At 39.8% G+C, this 17,217-nt stretch overlaps 1 protein-coding gene across 2 annotated transcripts in view; it reads left to right on the forward strand.

Moving 5' to 3' along the window:
- The window catches only part of TANGO6 (transport and golgi organization 6 homolog), a 179,419-nt gene that overhangs the window by 95,090 nt on the left and 67,112 nt on the right, over positions 1–17,217 (forward strand). For both annotated transcript variants that reach the window (XM_059905483.1, XM_059905484.1), the window contains one exon: positions 7,693–7,833. In XM_059905483.1, coding sequence (XP_059761466.1) covers positions 7,693–7,833 — 141 coding nt within the window. The remainder of the gene's footprint in view (positions 1–7,692; positions 7,834–17,217) is intronic.

The raw sequence follows: 17,217 nt of genomic DNA on the forward strand, positions 1-17,217 counted from the left end.
CCTCAGTAAAATTAGGAATGAAAATAGCATCTAATTCAAAGGATTGTTGGAAGCATTAAAGGGATGATGCATATAAAGTGCTTAGGACCATGCCCGGCATATTGAAAGCACTCATTAAATGTTAGGAATTTTTACTGTCCTTGCTATTAGGTTTTTATTTATTATAATAAATAAATAAATATTTCATGATCCAAATGGCTTCCGGCAAGTATAGTTAACTGTCGGTAAATATAGATTATTACTAATTTCAACTTTTTGCCCTCCAAAATGGGAATTAGAGAACAATGTAAGCAAATATATTGGCCTTATTTTAGTGTTTGAGTATATTATTTAGATCTTGATTTAAAGAGGCAGACACTGGGTACTGTACCGCCACTCTTACAAATCTTCAACTTTTAGTCTAACCCTCTTTTTTCCTCAGGCCTGAGTAACACTTGCTCATCTTGAATCTTTATAAAGTTGTTGGGGCTTGTCCACACTTAACACAACTTTGGAGCTTTAGAGAAACTTAACATCACGTTGGCATGCTAGACGCTATCATTTACTGTGATTACAAGGACAGCCCAGCTATTCAGTTGAGTTCCCCATACTTCCTTGATTTAATAACCAACTTCCCCAGTTTGTGCAGCTTCCTGCATTCTTGGAGCTGAAATGATTGTTAGTTTCCATTATAATGAGCCGTCTCTAATGTAACAACTGAAGTACCCTGCTAGAGGGTAGTAGTCTCCTTCTCTTCAGGTTCTACCTTTCTTATCTTTGTGTCCTTGAGCTGCAACAAGAAAGGACAATCACAGGTTGGTGATTATCTTTTTGTCATCAGAAGGAAAATTTCCTTGTGCCTTACCTCTTCACCATCATTGTTCTTTCAAACTAGAGCTTCCTCCCAGGTTAATATACATTTTACCTTCTTTCTAGTTTTTAAAACAAACTTATTTCTGTTAATTTCTCTGAACATAGTTTGTAAAGAATCAAGAAGCTTGTCTCCTGCCCTGCTTACCCCCTCACGGTTACAGTCCTCAGAGATAACCATCCCCTCTACCCCCGTTTAAGTAGTTTCTTCTAGTAATTACCTCCCTATTTATAAATAAAATGTTCTCATGGATCTCGATGTTAAAAATTTTGCATATTTTCTACTCATTTCCTGTATGTTGGATGAAGATTTAACGTCTACATGCACGCATGCCTGCACATGCACGCCTCTACCCCTTCTCCTTCTGCCATTTCCCCATCACAGTTTTTGGCTAAATCATTGGGCAGTGTTTGTTGCTGACTCTGGATATTATTCATCGCTAAGCCTAATTCAGTTGTCCTTTCTTGTATATTTGCTTAGTTTTCTATGTAATTATTGCTAATTTTTTACAAATGATCCAACAGCTCTATCAAATACATATCATTATTTTGTCCCATCTTTACTCTCTTTACTCAGACTTAAGCTTTTTTTTTTTTTTTTTTGGCTGCATTGGGTCTTCTGCTGTGCACAGGCTTTCTCTAGTTGCAGCGAGAGGGGGCTACTCTTCATTGTGGTACACGAACTTCTTATTTCGGTGGCTTCTCTTGTTGCCGAGCACGGGCTCTAGGTGCGTGGGCTTCAGTAGTTGCAGCACGTGGGCTCAGTAGTTGCGACACATGGGCCCTAGAGCGCACAAACTTCAGTAGTTGTGGCGCGTGGGCTCAGTAGTTGCGGCGCGTGGGCTTCAGTAGTTGCGGCTCGTGGGCTCTAGAGCGCAGGCTCAGTAGTTGTGGCGCCTGGGCTTAGTTGCTCTGCGGCATGTGAGATCTTTCCGGACCAGGGATCGAACCTGTGTCCTCTGCATTGGCAGGCAGATTCTTAACCACTGCACCACCAGGGAAGTCCCAGACTTCAGCCTTTGATACCTATGTTCTTTTTATCCTTGTTTGTCAGTTTTTTTTACTCCTTGACTATCACTTTAGTGAGGTTTCAGGAGGAAGATGTTTGTGATCATTCTTTTATATTTGATTGAAAATTATTTTTACATTTTCATCTCTAAAAGGGGCTGTTCTATTTAAAAGACTGTGCCCTTTATCACAATTTTTTTAACTTATATTTTATTTAGTTATATTTGATACATTACATGGTTCAAAATTCAAAAGATACCAAAAGATACAGAGTAAAAAGTCTCTTCTCTCTTATCTATCCTCTAGTCACTCCATTTCCCTCCCTAGAAACAACCAATATCATTGGTTACTTGTGTATCCTTCCAGAACTATTTATGAGTGTATAAATGTGTGTATGTATTTCCCCTTTGTACACAAATTGTTGAATTCTGTACACATTGTTTTGCACCTTGCATTCCACTTAACAATAGATATTAGTATTTATTCCATAAAAGTTCTTTAAAAGCTTCTTCATTTTTTTTATGGATGTCTTTCTTTGTCTGACTTATTTCACTTAGCATAATTCTCTCATGGTCCACCCATGTTGTTGAAAATGTTAAGATTTCTTTCTTTTTCATGGCTGAATAGTATTCCATTGTGTGTGTGTGTGTGTGTGTGTGTGTGTGTGTATACACACACACACACACACACACACACACACCATGTCTTCTTTGCCCATTCATTCATTGATGGACTTTTAGATTGTTTTCGTATCTTGGCTATTGTAAACAATGCTGTAATGAACATAGGAGTGCATGTATCTTTTTGAGTTTGTGTTTTTGTTTTCTTTGGATAAATGCCTGGTAGTGGAATTGCTAGGTCATATGGTAGTTCTATTTTAAATTTTTTCAGGAACCTCCATACTGTTTTCCACAGTAGCCATACCAATTTACAGTCCTACCGACGGTACACAAGAGTCTCCTTTTCTCCACATCCTCTCCAACACTTGTTATATCTTGTCTTTTTGATAATAGCCTTCTAACAGGTATGAGGTGGTATCTCATTGTGGTTTTGATTTATATTTCCTTGATGATTAGTGATGTTGAACATCTTTTCATGTGCCTCTTGGCCATCTGTATGTCTTCTTTGGGAAAAATGCCTATTCAGATCATCTGCCCATTTTTTAATTGGATTTTTTTTTTTTTTTTTTTTTGCTGTTGAGTTGTATGACTCTTACAGTTTTTTAATAACAAGTTTTTGAGATATAATGCATACACCATACAATTCACCCATGTAAAATATACAATTCAGTGTTTTTTATTATATTCACAGAGTGTGTAACCATCACCATAATTAATTTTAGAATGTTTTACCCTCCATAAAGAAACTCCATATCGTTAGCAGTCAGTCCCTATTTATTCCCCCCCACCGACTCCCACAGCCCTAAGCAACCATTGAAACTACTTTCTGTCTGTAAATTTGCCTATTTTGGACATTTTCATATAAATGGAATCATTCAGTATGTGGGGAGTTGTGTTTCTTACAATTTTCTGCAGAAATACCTGAGAAATTCAAGTGAGTAGGTGGTTTCCAAGTTGATGTGGGTATTTTGGGAGGTAGGTTGTTGTCTGCCCAGGGGAATAAGTCAGGTTAGTTTTAAAGTGGGGATGATGTAGCAGATTCCTGGGATAGAGCCAGTCAGCAAAGACATTTAGGATGAGACTGTCTTTCCTACAATGCAAGAGCACTGTGTAAAGTGAGACCTAAACTATGGTGACTGCCCAAGGTCTGCAGAATCACTGAGCAGCATGCTGAGGGATCATCTTGAAGTCAACACTGGATCAGAATACATTTCTGGCTTTGTAATGAAAGTCTTTGGGGGAAAAAAAACAGTTATTTTACAAAATTGACTGTCTCTATTTTGTCGCATAAAGTACTTTCAATAATATTTTTTCAGTTGGTTAATTTGCCTTATCCCGTGCTTTGCCCCAAAACACAGATCAGAACGCTTTCATGAACTCCTGCCAGATTTGGTTCACCTTTGCTTTCTCTGTATCTTATCTGTTACACCACATCTTGAAATGCATAGTCATTTTCCTGTGATCAGAGCAGGAGAGGTATCTCTCACACAATCATTTGGTCCTTATTGCCAAAGGGATTGATGTGTCATGTTTCCTTAAACCCAGTGCTGACCCAGAAATTACCCTGTTTTCATATTACAAAGAAGGGGCCAAGGGGCATATGAAGGTTATGGTCAGGCTTCCTCAGTTGTCAAAATTCAAAAAACTTTTCAAAGAAGAAACAAAGCAGCCACACAAAATCTCATCCCTTTAAATTGTTATATAGTCTTAACCATCATATGTGATTCTCTTCACTGCTCCGTCTAAGAGTAAGGAAGGAACCATTGTCCTCTAGGGATTCATAAAGTCATAGGTGGCAACTGTATCCTGAGAAGGTAAACTCAGACAGTCAGAGAGCCATTTGGCAGCAGTCTGTGGAGCAAGCCAGCAGGAAGATAAACAATTGCTAACCTGGGACTGTGGGAAGCAAGGAAATTGTACTTTGCTATTGGCAACCTTTTTATGTAAGATTGGGAGAATTAATGCTCCCTGGTGGAACTAAAAGTTTGGCATTATAGGAAAAGTTTTTTAAAAAATCTGAATTTGTTTCTTTAACCTGAAGAAGGATATATTATGATTCCTTTGGTTGAAAAAAAAATCAGACTGGCATAAGCATAAAAGGATATTTATTGGCTTATGTATCCAAAGGTTCTAGTGAGTAAATGTATAATTGGATCCTGGGGCTCAAAGCATGACACAGTTCTCTCCTTTTCTGCTTTCCTCTCTTGGCTTGACCCTCCTCTGTGTTTGCACCATTTGGGGGTTGACTTTCTCCACATGATGGCCACTGGCAGCTCCAGGTTAATCACTTCTACAGGCAAAAACAAGAAGACAAAACAAAACAATCCCCCCTCCCTCCCCCACCCCCAACACAGACTCCAGGAGCTCATCTTTCCTAGTAGTTCCAAAATTGGCTCCAGGATTGAGTCTCTTCCCCAATTCCTGAACCAGACATTGTGGTGATGATGGCATGGAATATCCTAAGGCAGCCTTGACATGAGTTTGTTAACACATGAAGAGAGAGAAAGTGGGTAGTTAGCCCCACGCAAACTACATAGACTGAGAGTAGGGAAGGGATATTTCCCAAAGGAACAGCAGGTGTTGTTACCAGAAGAGAGAGTAGATGCTGTGTGTAACCAAAATGCCTGTCTGCTACAGAGAAGGAAATCAAGAGCTCATTTGGTTTTGAAGTATACAGCGGGATATTCTCATGGAAGTAAATAACTTCTCTGCTAAAGATTAGTGAGGTAAAAATAGGCATAAATGACAGTAGAAGGGACTTTAGTAGTAGATGTTTTTCAGAAAAGCTAGATATAGATCAAAGTTTTATAGAGCAAATCCCATTTTACGACTGATTTCCATTATGAAGTCGCAACTATATTCCTGAAAGGAAACAAATCCAATGAATTTCGAGTTAGGAACTTCTGATGAAGAAGTAGTTATGACTGCTACAGATCTATAATACGTACCAGGCCTTGTGATACATCAGTGATAAAACATCTGCCAGCGTTGCAGTTACCAACTATCAATTCACTTTTCCTTTGGGCTCTTTTAGAATGTGGAAGCTGTTTCCTTCATTTATCCTTTTCTTAGCCGCAGACATTTTTCCTATGCTAGGAGGTCTCTAACTCCACCTTGGACCTCCAAAAACTTACCCCTCGTTTTGCATAATAGAGCTACCTACAAATGCAGTGTCACATTTTGCCAACAGGGAAGCTGTCTAATTCAGGTTCTACCACAGCCTGAAACTCCCTAAAGAGCAGAGCTTCTGTTTATGTAAAACTGGAGGCCACATAAAGGAAGACAGATGTGGCTTAAGACCCACATGCAGAGACTTCCCAGGCTTTTCAGGCAATGAAAAGGTATAAGAGTGAGGAGGGCAGAAAAGAGGATGGACAAGCAGGTGTAGCCCTCAGCAGTTGCATCGCCTTGATGTATATCTATTTATAAGAGAATGGAACCCCAACCTATAACATAGAAAACAGCATATAGACTTTGCCTGCAAGATTGTCAAATTAAATGGAAGAATGGTAAACTCAGATAAAAAATAATTATAGATTTCTCAAGCATTTATATTACACCTTCCCCATCTTCTCTTTCTTAATTCCTGAAATTTATGTCAAGACTGTATCTTTGAATCCTTTTATTCATTCATTCGTTTGACAAATAGTTATTGAGCACTTGTTATGTGCTGGCACTCTTCTAGGCATTGAGGCTACAGTGGGGAACAAAACAAAATCCTTGACTTTGTAGAGTTCACATTCTGAGGACAGCAGTCAATAAATAAACAAGTATATATCATTTCAGGTACTATTAATTGCTAAGAAGAACAATGAAGCAGGGTGAGAAGGATAAAGAGTGGTAGAAGAAGGAGGCTGTCATTTTATATACGATGAATGTGGTATTTGAACAGAGACATGATGGGCTTTTAGGAGCAAGCCATGGGCTACCTGGAGGAGGAGTAGCCTAGGCAGAGGGGGAAGTAAGGCGAAGATGCTGGGTCCAAAGAAGCTTGGTCCACAGCTAGGAGTTCCAGCCACAGTTGCTGGAGGACAGTGAGGAAGGGAGAGCGTGGTAAGAGGTGAGGTCAGAGGCAGAGCGAAGGCAGGTGGGGGATGGGGGCTGCTCATTATTAAGGGAAGAAGGGAAACCAGTGACGGTTTGGGCAGAAGAATGATGAGGTCTGACTCGTTTTAACCAGATAGTTCCAGCTGCAGTGCAGGAATAGGGTAGAAGCACGGAGACCAATCAGGAGATTTTTGAAAAAAATCAGGCCAGAAATGATGGACCGGAGTGGTTGGGGTAGAGGTGGTGAGAAGCATTCTCACCCTGGGTGTAGGTTGAGACCTGAGTTTCCTTCCTTCATTTGTTTTTTCCTTTTTCCTCACTATTCTTTAGAGTACGTAACCCCTCCCCCCAAGTAATGGAATTTGTATTTATATAGTTTTGAGACTAGGGGCTTTATTTCTGGTCCTGTCTTAGTCGTATCTCGCCTCCTCTGTCAGCCCCTGTAAAGTTTACTCGATACGGGGTTGGGCTCAGATGATGATAACACTGCTGCAGATTCTACATCTAGGAGTTCTGGCGTGATGGGAGAGGGGATCAGCACGTACTAGGAAGGGAGACTTGAGAGCAGGGTCTTCCCTACTTCTGATCAGGGAACTCAGCTGGAAGCATGGTCTACTACTAATCATGCCCAGAATCTGCATTCCTTATTTCCTTACAGAAGTTGTTCTCATCACTGACAGTTTTACAGAGAAAACTCATACTGGGGTAGAGAACTGCAGCAAAGACAGGAAGCACGGCTGTGCTTCAGGCTGATGTGTGGGCAGCGACGATACTTGTCATAGAACCTTAGTGTCTCAGACTTGGAAGGCTCCCTCGAGGGCATTTGATCCGGTCTTCTCCCACTGCTGTGTAAATCCCTGCCATGATATGTAATCATCTAGCCTCTGCTTCCAGAGTCTAGAATCCATAGATCATAGAATGTCGGTGCTGAAAGTGATCTCAGAGATCATATAGGCCTGAGACTAGAAGAATCCAGGAGTGTGAACTCTCAGACCCATGTTCTTTCCACTCACAATGTTGTCACTCCAAATACAGGGCAGCCCTTGCTGGTAGAATGACAGAGGTGGGTTTAAATGTCTCTGTTTTCATCCCATCACAGGCTGTCTGGGCTTATTTTCTTTTCAGTGCTGAACAGTAATGAATCCTTTCTTTTTATTTTCAACCCTAGGTGTTGCCCTCCTCTCAGATGTGTACCCTGAGAAAATCTTGCCTGGCCTCTTGGCACAGTATGATGGCGGTAAAGACAAGCACACACTGGAGACCAGAATGAAAGTCGGGGAAATCCTGATGCGAATTGTCAGGGCATTAGGTGAGTTTTCTTGTTCCAGCATCTGGAATGGGGTCAGGGAGCAGTATGGCTGTGGAACCAAAGTCTGTGCACCTGGAGGCTTGTTATGCTAGCAAGGTGAGGACAATTTGGGGGCTGAGGTGAGTTACTTCCTGTTCAAGGATTTAGCAAATGTCCAGCGCGCACCAAGAGATTGGCAGCAATAGTGCCCGTTCTTCTGCAACTGCTTAGTCTCCTCCCCTGAGCTATGTTGGGGCCCTGATTTTCCTCAGAGCTGGAATGAGAAGTTTCCCACTTGCTGAGCAGCAGCAACCATGAAAAAGAAGGGGAATGTCAGACAGGGAAAGAAGAGCGCTAACTCTGGTTGAATGACTTCTGTGTGCCAGGTCCTCTATGTGTATGTAATCTCATCTAATTTTCCCAAGAAATTCTATAAAGAGGCTGTTGTTAGGCCCATTTTATAGATGAGGAAACTGTAGCACAGGGACCTTTAGCAATTTGTTCAAGACTCATTCAGCTGGTAAATAGTAGTGCTAAGAACTGAACCTACCAACTCGAAGGAAGTTGCTCAAAACCACACAAGCTGAGAGTTGTAAAGCCATGGGCTCTAGAGTTACACTGCTTGGGATCAAATCCCAAGCTGCTGCTTATCAGCTTTGTGATCATGGGAATGTTTCTCAACCTCTTGGTGCCTCAGTGTCCTCATATATAAAAAGAGGATATTGATAGCACTTACCTCATATGGCTATTGTAAGGATTAAATTTTACTCTTTACCCACTAGGGGAAGATTTTGAAAAACAAACTAGCTTTGGGATTCCCTGGCAGTCCAGTGGTTAGGACTCCGCACTTCCAATGCAGGGGGCGCGGGTTCGATCCCTGGTCAGGGAACTAAGATCCCGCATGCTGCACGGCATGGCCACAAAACCCAAAAAAAACAACAAACTAGCTTTTGCCTCTTGTATCAAGAATTTACGTTGAATTCTTCCTTCACCAACATTTTTAAGGATTTCCAAAGATTCCACATAGCCATGCATCATTTCCACGGACGTAGCCCTTAATTTTCCTAATTTCTGGGTGACCCTCTGGCTAAAGAAGATAGAACCTAGATCTCCAACCACTTAAATTCTTTTATCGCTGAAAGGAAAATCTCATGAGAGTGAAATTAAAAGATCTTTTTTCTGCCCTTTGAAGAAGGGCGAACTTTCTATATTTGCTTTAGTCTTAAATATGGGTCTGAAACATATCAGACTAGTGCACCATTATGAGAATTGATTCTCTCACAGTAGGTGTGAGTGTTAAGTTTAACGTATTACAGGATCAGATGCACCTCTGACTTCCATTTGTGTGTATCATTGTGATCATCGATCTGAGAAGGATGTGTCTGATGCATCAACAAAACATGTCTGTTCTCTGTAACTTCTGGTAGACCGCTATCATTGGCGTGATAAACGCTGAAAAGGCACATTTCTCCATCTCCACGGGCCAGTCCAAATCATTTCCTGTGGTGAGATTGAAGGTGGGGATGAAGGACTAGGTTGAGTGGGAGAGAGGCCTTGCTCCTCCTTACATAGTTCCATAATTAGCCCAATTTCCAAAACTGCCTTCTGGCATTTCAAAGCGTATTCCATCAATTCTCAAAGTTCTAATCTTCCTGTAGCCTACTCTAACAAGTATCCAGCTGTAAACATTGCCTTAGCTTTAACTGCTACTTTCTAATTCACCTTATTAACTTGTCCGGGTGCATAGATGAGATGGCTGACTGAAATCCTTTAAGTGAAATTAAAGCCCATTTTTACAACATAGCCAATGTCCTCAGTTTACTATTGGTGTGGAAATCCTTGTGACAGCCACTTTATAAGACTTCTTTAATAAGTACCCTAGTTTCAGTGGTCCAGGCCTTGTGCTCTCCCCATCCCCAGCTCTTCTTTGCAACAAGGGGATTTCCATGGGAACACAGGCCCATAGGTAGGAGCCAGGTGCAGTACTACCGCTTCCTCTTGGCTTCAGTTCCCTAACCACATCTACTTTTCATCCTGCCGCTAGACAATGGTGAAAAATCAGCAGGAGTTTTTTTTTTCTTTTCATTAAAAAAAAAAATTGAAGTATCATATACATATAGAAAAGTATATAAAGTACACTAATTTTAATAGTGTAGTTTTATGGTTTTCTACATATCTGCCATCACCCAGATCAGTACAGAGAAACTTCTAATAACCCATAAAGTTTCCTTTTTTCCCTTCCTAAGCTATACCTGCCCCAGAGGTAAGCACTATTCTGACTTTTTATCAGCATCAATTTATTTTGATTGTCCTTGAACCTCATTTTTTTAAAAAAATTATTTATTTATTATTTTTGGGTGCATTGGGTCTTCGTTGCTGCGCGCGGGCTTTCTCTAGTTGCAGAGAGTGGGGGCTACTCTTCGTTGCGGTGTGCAGGCTTCTCATTGCGGTGGCTTTTCTTGTTGCACAGCACGGGCTCTAGGTGCGTGGGCTTCAGTAGTTGTGGCATGCGGGCTCTAGCGCGCAGGCTCAGTAGTTGTGGCGCATGGGCTTAGTTGCTCTGCGGCATGTGGGATCTTCCCGGACCAGGGCTTGAACCCATGTCCCGTGCATTGGCAGGCGGATTCTTAACCACTGCGCCACCAGGGAAGTCTGAACCTCATTTTAATGGAATTAAATCCCCATGTTTCCAGTAAGTTGATAGATACAGACACTTGGGTAAATTTGGGTCAAATTTTAGGGGGCAAGAATATTTCATAGGCTGTGCTGTGTATTGTATTTCCTGTTGTCTCACATTACAAGGCGTATGATGTCTGGTGTCTCATTTTAGTGATGTGAAGATTGATCAGTGGTGTTTCTAGTAGGATACATCCATAATAAACTTCCCCATCAACCTTCCTCCTATTGGTTTTAAGTAACCACTGGTGATTGTTGCCTAGATTGTTGCTGTTATTTCATAGAGGTTACATTTTTTTACACATTAGGAAACAGATACAGAGACGGTTACTAACTTGCCTAATGTTACATAGCTAATTAATGATGAATCCAAAATTTCAATCCAGACAATCTGACTCCAGATCCAGTCTCTTACCCAATACACAATTCTGTATCCTGAAAATCTTCCCATGTCATTAAGCATCTTTTTCCTGTCATTAACACACATTTTCCATATCCTCTATAATTTTTAATGATTGCATTAGACTATATCATTTGAATGTATCATAATTTTTTTCAACTGACCAGCTTACAGGTTGTTCTAATTTTTCACTATTATGAATTACATTAAGATGAATATTCTTGTAGCTAAATCTTTGTGCAGATCCACGATAATTTCCTAGGAAAAATTTCTAAAAGTAGAATTTCTTAAAAGCATGTGCATATTTTAAAACATATTTATTGCTAAATTATCTTCCCAAGAGATTGTGCCAGTTTATATTTTAATGTTTGAGAATATTTGTACCCTCATCAGCACTATGTATGCTATGTGTTATTTTTATCAAGCAGATATATAAAGAAATGTTGCTGTGTTTTTATTTCCATTTATTCAATTGACAGGGTTAAATATTTTTCATATTTTTATTGGCTAAATTTTTGTGTTTGTGGAGGGTGTATGTGTGTGTGTGTGAATTGACTGTTCCTATCCTTTCTTCATGTTTCCATTGGGGTGTAGATTTTGTTATTTAATTTGTAAAAGCTTTATATATTTACAGATCTTGAACCACTAACATTTATGTTGTAAATATTTTCTTTGGTTTGTTTACATTTTAGTTTTGTTCATATTTTCTGTTTCGTTTGTTTTGAAATACAGAAGTTTTTTATTTTGATGTAGGCAAATCTATCTTTTCTTTTATGGTTTCTCTCTTATATAGAAAGGCTTTCTTAAACCAACATTTTATAAGTATGGATCTATATATTTTAATCTCTACTCCTCAACATAGAAAATATGGTGGAAGGATTTTGGTTTCATTTCTTTTATTTAAGGAACTATTTAGTTTTTTTATTGTACTTTTAGAAATTTAATCTTAATGCATTGCTAAATTACCAGTCACTCCAAATGTTTCTCCATCTGTTTCCTCTTATATGGCCCAATGTCGACGTTGACAATAACCTGTGGGCTGTTATACGTCATTGCATTTTTTTAAAACTTCTTTTAAATGTATAACATTAAATAACTGTGCCCAAGATATTGAATTGGTAATTGGGACAATACCTGACAAGTGGAATTAAAGCAAAGGGTATTGAGTACATCTGTAAGGGTATTTCCTTCTGAGATTGCCTAGAGCATTATTCCTGATCTGATATAGACTACACTCTTCTCACATATGCCAGATGAAGTATCTTCTCTCTCTTCAGCAGAGCTGGACAAGCACTACCAGTTCTTTGTTCCTCTAGGCCAGTGATTCTCAAATGGGGGAGTGGGAGGAAGAATTTGCCCCCCAGGGGACATTGGCAATGTCTGGAGACATTTTTAGTTGTTAAACTGGGGGCAGGGGGGACGTTACTGGCATTTAATGGGTACAGACCAGGGAAGTTTCTAAACATCCTACAGTGCACAGGACAGCCCCCTGCAACCAAGAATGATCTGGCCCAGAATGTCAGTAGGGCTCCTGCTGATGCACCCTGTTGTAGAACTCATGTTCTGCTTTATAACATCACTCAGATATATTAGTTACATCCAGGACTGCCACATACAATTGTACAGGTTGTTCTCAGATTCAAAAAGTCCAAGAGGCGGTATTGTATGAATGGCAGGGCCTGGAGCTGTACAGTACTCACCTGTGCAGTCATCCTGGTGGCCTTGACTGAATTCTACCCTATCCTACATCTCAGTTACATCTTAGATTGCCATCTCACTGGAGAGAGCTTGAAAAAGTTATTCATTCCTTCTTGTAATTACAAATCCTCTTGGATGTGGGAGGTTCTGCACATGGCTAATCTTATCTATTTTATACCAATTTTACGAGCATACTTTTTAGTGGATAGCCTTTTCTGATATCTGCTGAATATAGGAGTGTGTCCTTATTATAGAGCCTGTGGCCACCTTTGAAGTGATTACATATGCCTCCTTTTTTTTTTGCCTTCCTTTTACATTTAATGGACCATAATATGAACTAAAGTATATTTTTAAATTATCCCTTGTATTTAGGGAATGTTTTATATCCTTTGCTGATATTTATTTCTCATTCTAAGGAAAAAGAGAAATAAATGAAATTGCTTTTTACTTGTTTGTGGCTCTCATTTGAATTTCAAGCTTGGATCAGAAGTCCTTGATGGAAAAACAAGTTTCCTCCTCTGCCCATAGTTATACCCAGACATTCTCTGAATTCTAATCTCCTGCCTTTGTCAAGTCTAAATCATATAAATTCCTGGGTTATTTGGTAGCTCTTTCTAATGCTCAAAGCTCTTTTTTTAATCTTTTTTTTTTTTTATTGGGGTATAGTTGCTTTACAGTGTTGTGTTAGTTTCTGCTGCACAGCGAAGTGAATCAGCTGTATGTATACATATATCCCCTCTCTTTTAGATTTCCTTCCCATTTAGGTCACCACAGAGCACTGCGTAGAGTTCCCTGTGCTATACAGCAGGTTCTCATTAGTTTTTTATCTTGAATATGTTTATTTTTTTCTTAATCTTGAGAGCAGAGGCATCAATGTAGTTCAGTTCAAAAATGTTTTTTGAGTAGGCACTGAATGGCCAGTTCTGTGCCTGGGGCTGGAAATAGGAGCACGAAAAAGCAACCGTCTCTTCCTTCAAGGAGCTTATAGTTGAATCAGAGCCGTCAACTCATACACAGATCTTCTAAGGTGACCTGCTGATTTAGGGAGAGGCCTGTGTAGGGTATTATGGGAGCTCAGAGGAAACGGTCTTGTCTGTCTTTTTCTCTTTGGGACCCTGCAGTTGAATGTGGCAAAGTGCTTTGGGGCTACATCAGTTCCTCATCGTTATCAAGAACAGCAGGTCAGTTTTTGAAAAATGGCTTTGTACGTTAGCTTTCAGAGATTTTCAACTCACAGCATAGCCTGAAGGTGAAAAGGTGGGTTGGATGTGGGGCTTCCCTGGTGGCGCAGTGGTTGAGAATCCGCCTGCCAATGCAGGGGACACGGGTTCGAGCCCTGGTCTGGGAAGATCCCACATGCCGCGGAGCAGCTGGGCCCGTGAGCCACAATTACTGAGCCTGCGCGTCTGGAGCCTGTGCTCTGCAACAAGAGAGGCCGCGATAGTGAGAGGCCTGCGCACCGCGATGAAGAGTGGGCCCCGCTTGCCACAACTAGAGAAAGCCCTCGCACAGAAACGAAGACCCAACACAGCCATAAATAAATAAATAAATAAAAATTTAAAAAAAAAAAAAAAAAGGTGGGTTGGATGTGTGAATAATTGGGTACTCGTCTGGGAGTTCAGCATTCATAGATTTCAGCAGCAATGAACAACAGTCAAGGATTAGAGTTCACATACTTTGAAAGGAGAATTTTTCAGCAAAATTCAGAGAATTAAATGAAATGCTTCTTGCCAGGTTTGCCTAGGTTAGCATCAGTATAGTTCAATTCAACAAATACTTATATTAATATAAATTGGAAATACTAATCTGGCCAAAATTGAAAGTTGGAGCCCAGGCCGAATAATTTTTTTTCTTCTCTTCCTCCTTATGTTTTTCTTCCTCGTGTCAATTTTTCTGAGAGATATAACTTTAAAATCTATTCATAGACCTTTCCCTTCCTAATTGTATCAGTAATACGTGATAATTTTGGACAATTTGGAAAATATTAAAAAGTGTAAAGAAAATAATCACTAATAGTCTCACCATTCAGAAGTAACCATTCTTTGTTTACATTTTGATGTTTCCTTCTAGTTTCTTTTTCTTTCTCAGACTTGTAATTACATTGTACGTATCCTGCTTTTTAAAAAATTTAACATTATAAGCACTTTTCCATGTCATTAAATATTTCTTGAAAATATAAGATTTATTGGTTGTTATTAATTAATAACCTGAGTTTATCATAATTTTATTTAATTATCTTCTAGAAAGATATTGTTTAATTAGGTGGTTCCAGTTCCTTACTTTATGAGGAACTTTATGAGGATTATAAGAAGTGTGCTATTGATTATTCTTATACGTAAATCCTTTGGTGAATCTTTGATTCTTTCCTAAGGATTGGTTCTTAGAAAGGAATTACTAGGTCACAGTATGTGCCTGCTTTTAAGGCTCTTGGTATTTAGTGCTAAGTTGCCTTCCAGAAAGGGATCCTCTTGTCAGCAGTGAATGAGACTGCTAATGCCTCACAGAGAAAAATTATTCCATGGCTTCAGACCTATCCTCTAACCCTGACCAGCTATCTCTAAAATGTGTACCTTTGCTCCCAGAAGGAATGGAGGAGCCTGTCAGAGAATGTTGGGGGTGGGTGGGTGGATGAAGGGAAGGAGGTCAGGGAAGGACTGATGGATGGATGCATGACTCAGTGTGAACCCATTGCTGCCCTAGAAGAACAACTCAGATCTGGTAGTGTCACCATGACATACAAAGCACAGCACTTATTTTTAGAGGCAGAACGTAGTCTTCTAATCAGCAAGCTCAGACAAGTTCTAGTTTACTCTAGGTCAGAAACTTCTAAAAATGAGAGCAGGAATAGAAAGCCATATTCACTCACGTTGCTTCATCTTAAGAGTACCTTCAGTGAACTCTGTAAGAAAGATCAGGAATTAATATTTGGAAAGAGGAATGAGGGGAGAGAACTAAATCTCAGATCTGTTGCAGTGTGCCACGGCAACTAGAATGACACTGGGAACGCAGGGACAAAGCAGCTTATACTTCTAGGTTAGGAGGTACCTTTTCTCAAATTCCTCTATATGCCAGGAGAAGGGTAGGTCCTGGGCTCTAGGGTATATTTCTAACTCTTACAACCTGCAGAACACCCTTATTTAATGCGCTTTGTCAACTCTTTTCCATATCACCTGCTTAATTTTTATGTTTTAGTTCAGCATTCACTTTGCCACCTCAGAGTTCATCCAAGTGATGAGCAACCCATGATCCCATCCAGCTCCAGGATGAAGCCCATAATCTGATTGTAGAAAACCTGATGATACCTGCCCAGAGAGGGGCAAATTCAGCCCCAAATTCTGCTCTGACAAACACCTTCTTCTAGCCAGTTGTAGAAAACAAAGGAAAATGGAATAATTGGATTTGTCTAGCAGGCTACTGTGAGTTCCAGTTGGGTTGGCCTGAGAATTAAGATGAGGAGAGGAGCTTTTAAACAGCTGCATAATATTTTATAGTATAGATACACCACAGTTTACTTATTCAACCATTCCTCTGTGGATGAAACTTCACTTTCTTTCCTATGACATGCAGTACTGCAATATAAATTCTCATATTTGTGTGCTAATGGAAATATATATCTGTATATAGGCATATTTCATATATATGTACATATTAAAGAACTGGACCTTTATTTCTGTAAGATTGATATTTGCCAAAGTGGATTCACTCAAAGGCTGTTTATATTTTAAATTGTTTATATACTGACAGATTACTTCCTGAAATTGTGGGTGAGATAGGGCTTTTTGAACCCCCTGCTGTGTCCATTGTCAAATAGAGAAAAATATCTTTTGAAGATTGTGTTTTTCAAAGTGAATGGACTAAAAAAAGTCCTCTTTTGTGTTATTTTGTTGTTTGTCTTGATGGCAGTGGGAAAAAAAAGTCTTGTTTAAAGTAATAAATTACTGGGAATTCCCTGGTAGTCCAGTGGTTAGGGCTCCACGCTTTCACTGCCGGAGCCCAGGTTCAGTCCCTGGCTGGGGAACTAAGATCCTGTAAGCTGTGTGGCAGCAGCCAAAAAAAAAAAGTAATAAATTATTAATTCATTTTGCTATTAAGTAATGTATAAGACTAGTCAAGGAATGACAAATCGCCTTTAGAAGTATCTTACTCAACAAAATTTGTTTAAAGGTGCAGCATTATAATGAATCAACTTAAGGGCATTCTAATTAGGTAGTTTCCAGAAATATTTAAACTTTTAATTTACTAATTAAAAAATTTTAGTGTAAGGGCTTTTTCTTTCATAACATATGTTTTGGTTCCCTTATGTGTAGTAAAGGACCTCAGAACATAATGGCTTAAAACAACCACCATTTATTTGTTCAGAATTCTGTAATATTGGTCATGCTTGGCAGGGCCAGCTCATCTGCTCCACATGGTGTTGTCTGGGCTCAGCTGGTGGTTCTACTGCATGCGGTGTAGGCTGGGCTCACCGAGGAGGTTGCATCCAGGTGGGATCTTGACTGGGGCACCCTAGTGCTCCTCCACATGGCTTCTGTCTGTCCCTGTGTGTGGATACTCATCATTCAGTAGTCTAAGTCAAACTTCTTTTCCGCATGGTGAATGGTTTCCCAGAGAACGAAAGCAGAAGCTGCCAG

The sequence above is a fragment of the Balaenoptera ricei genome, chromosome 19 (assembly GCF_028023285.1).
Source record: "Balaenoptera ricei isolate mBalRic1 chromosome 19, mBalRic1.hap2, whole genome shotgun sequence".
NCBI classification, from domain to species: Eukaryota; Metazoa; Chordata; class Mammalia; order Artiodactyla; family Balaenopteridae; genus Balaenoptera; species Balaenoptera ricei.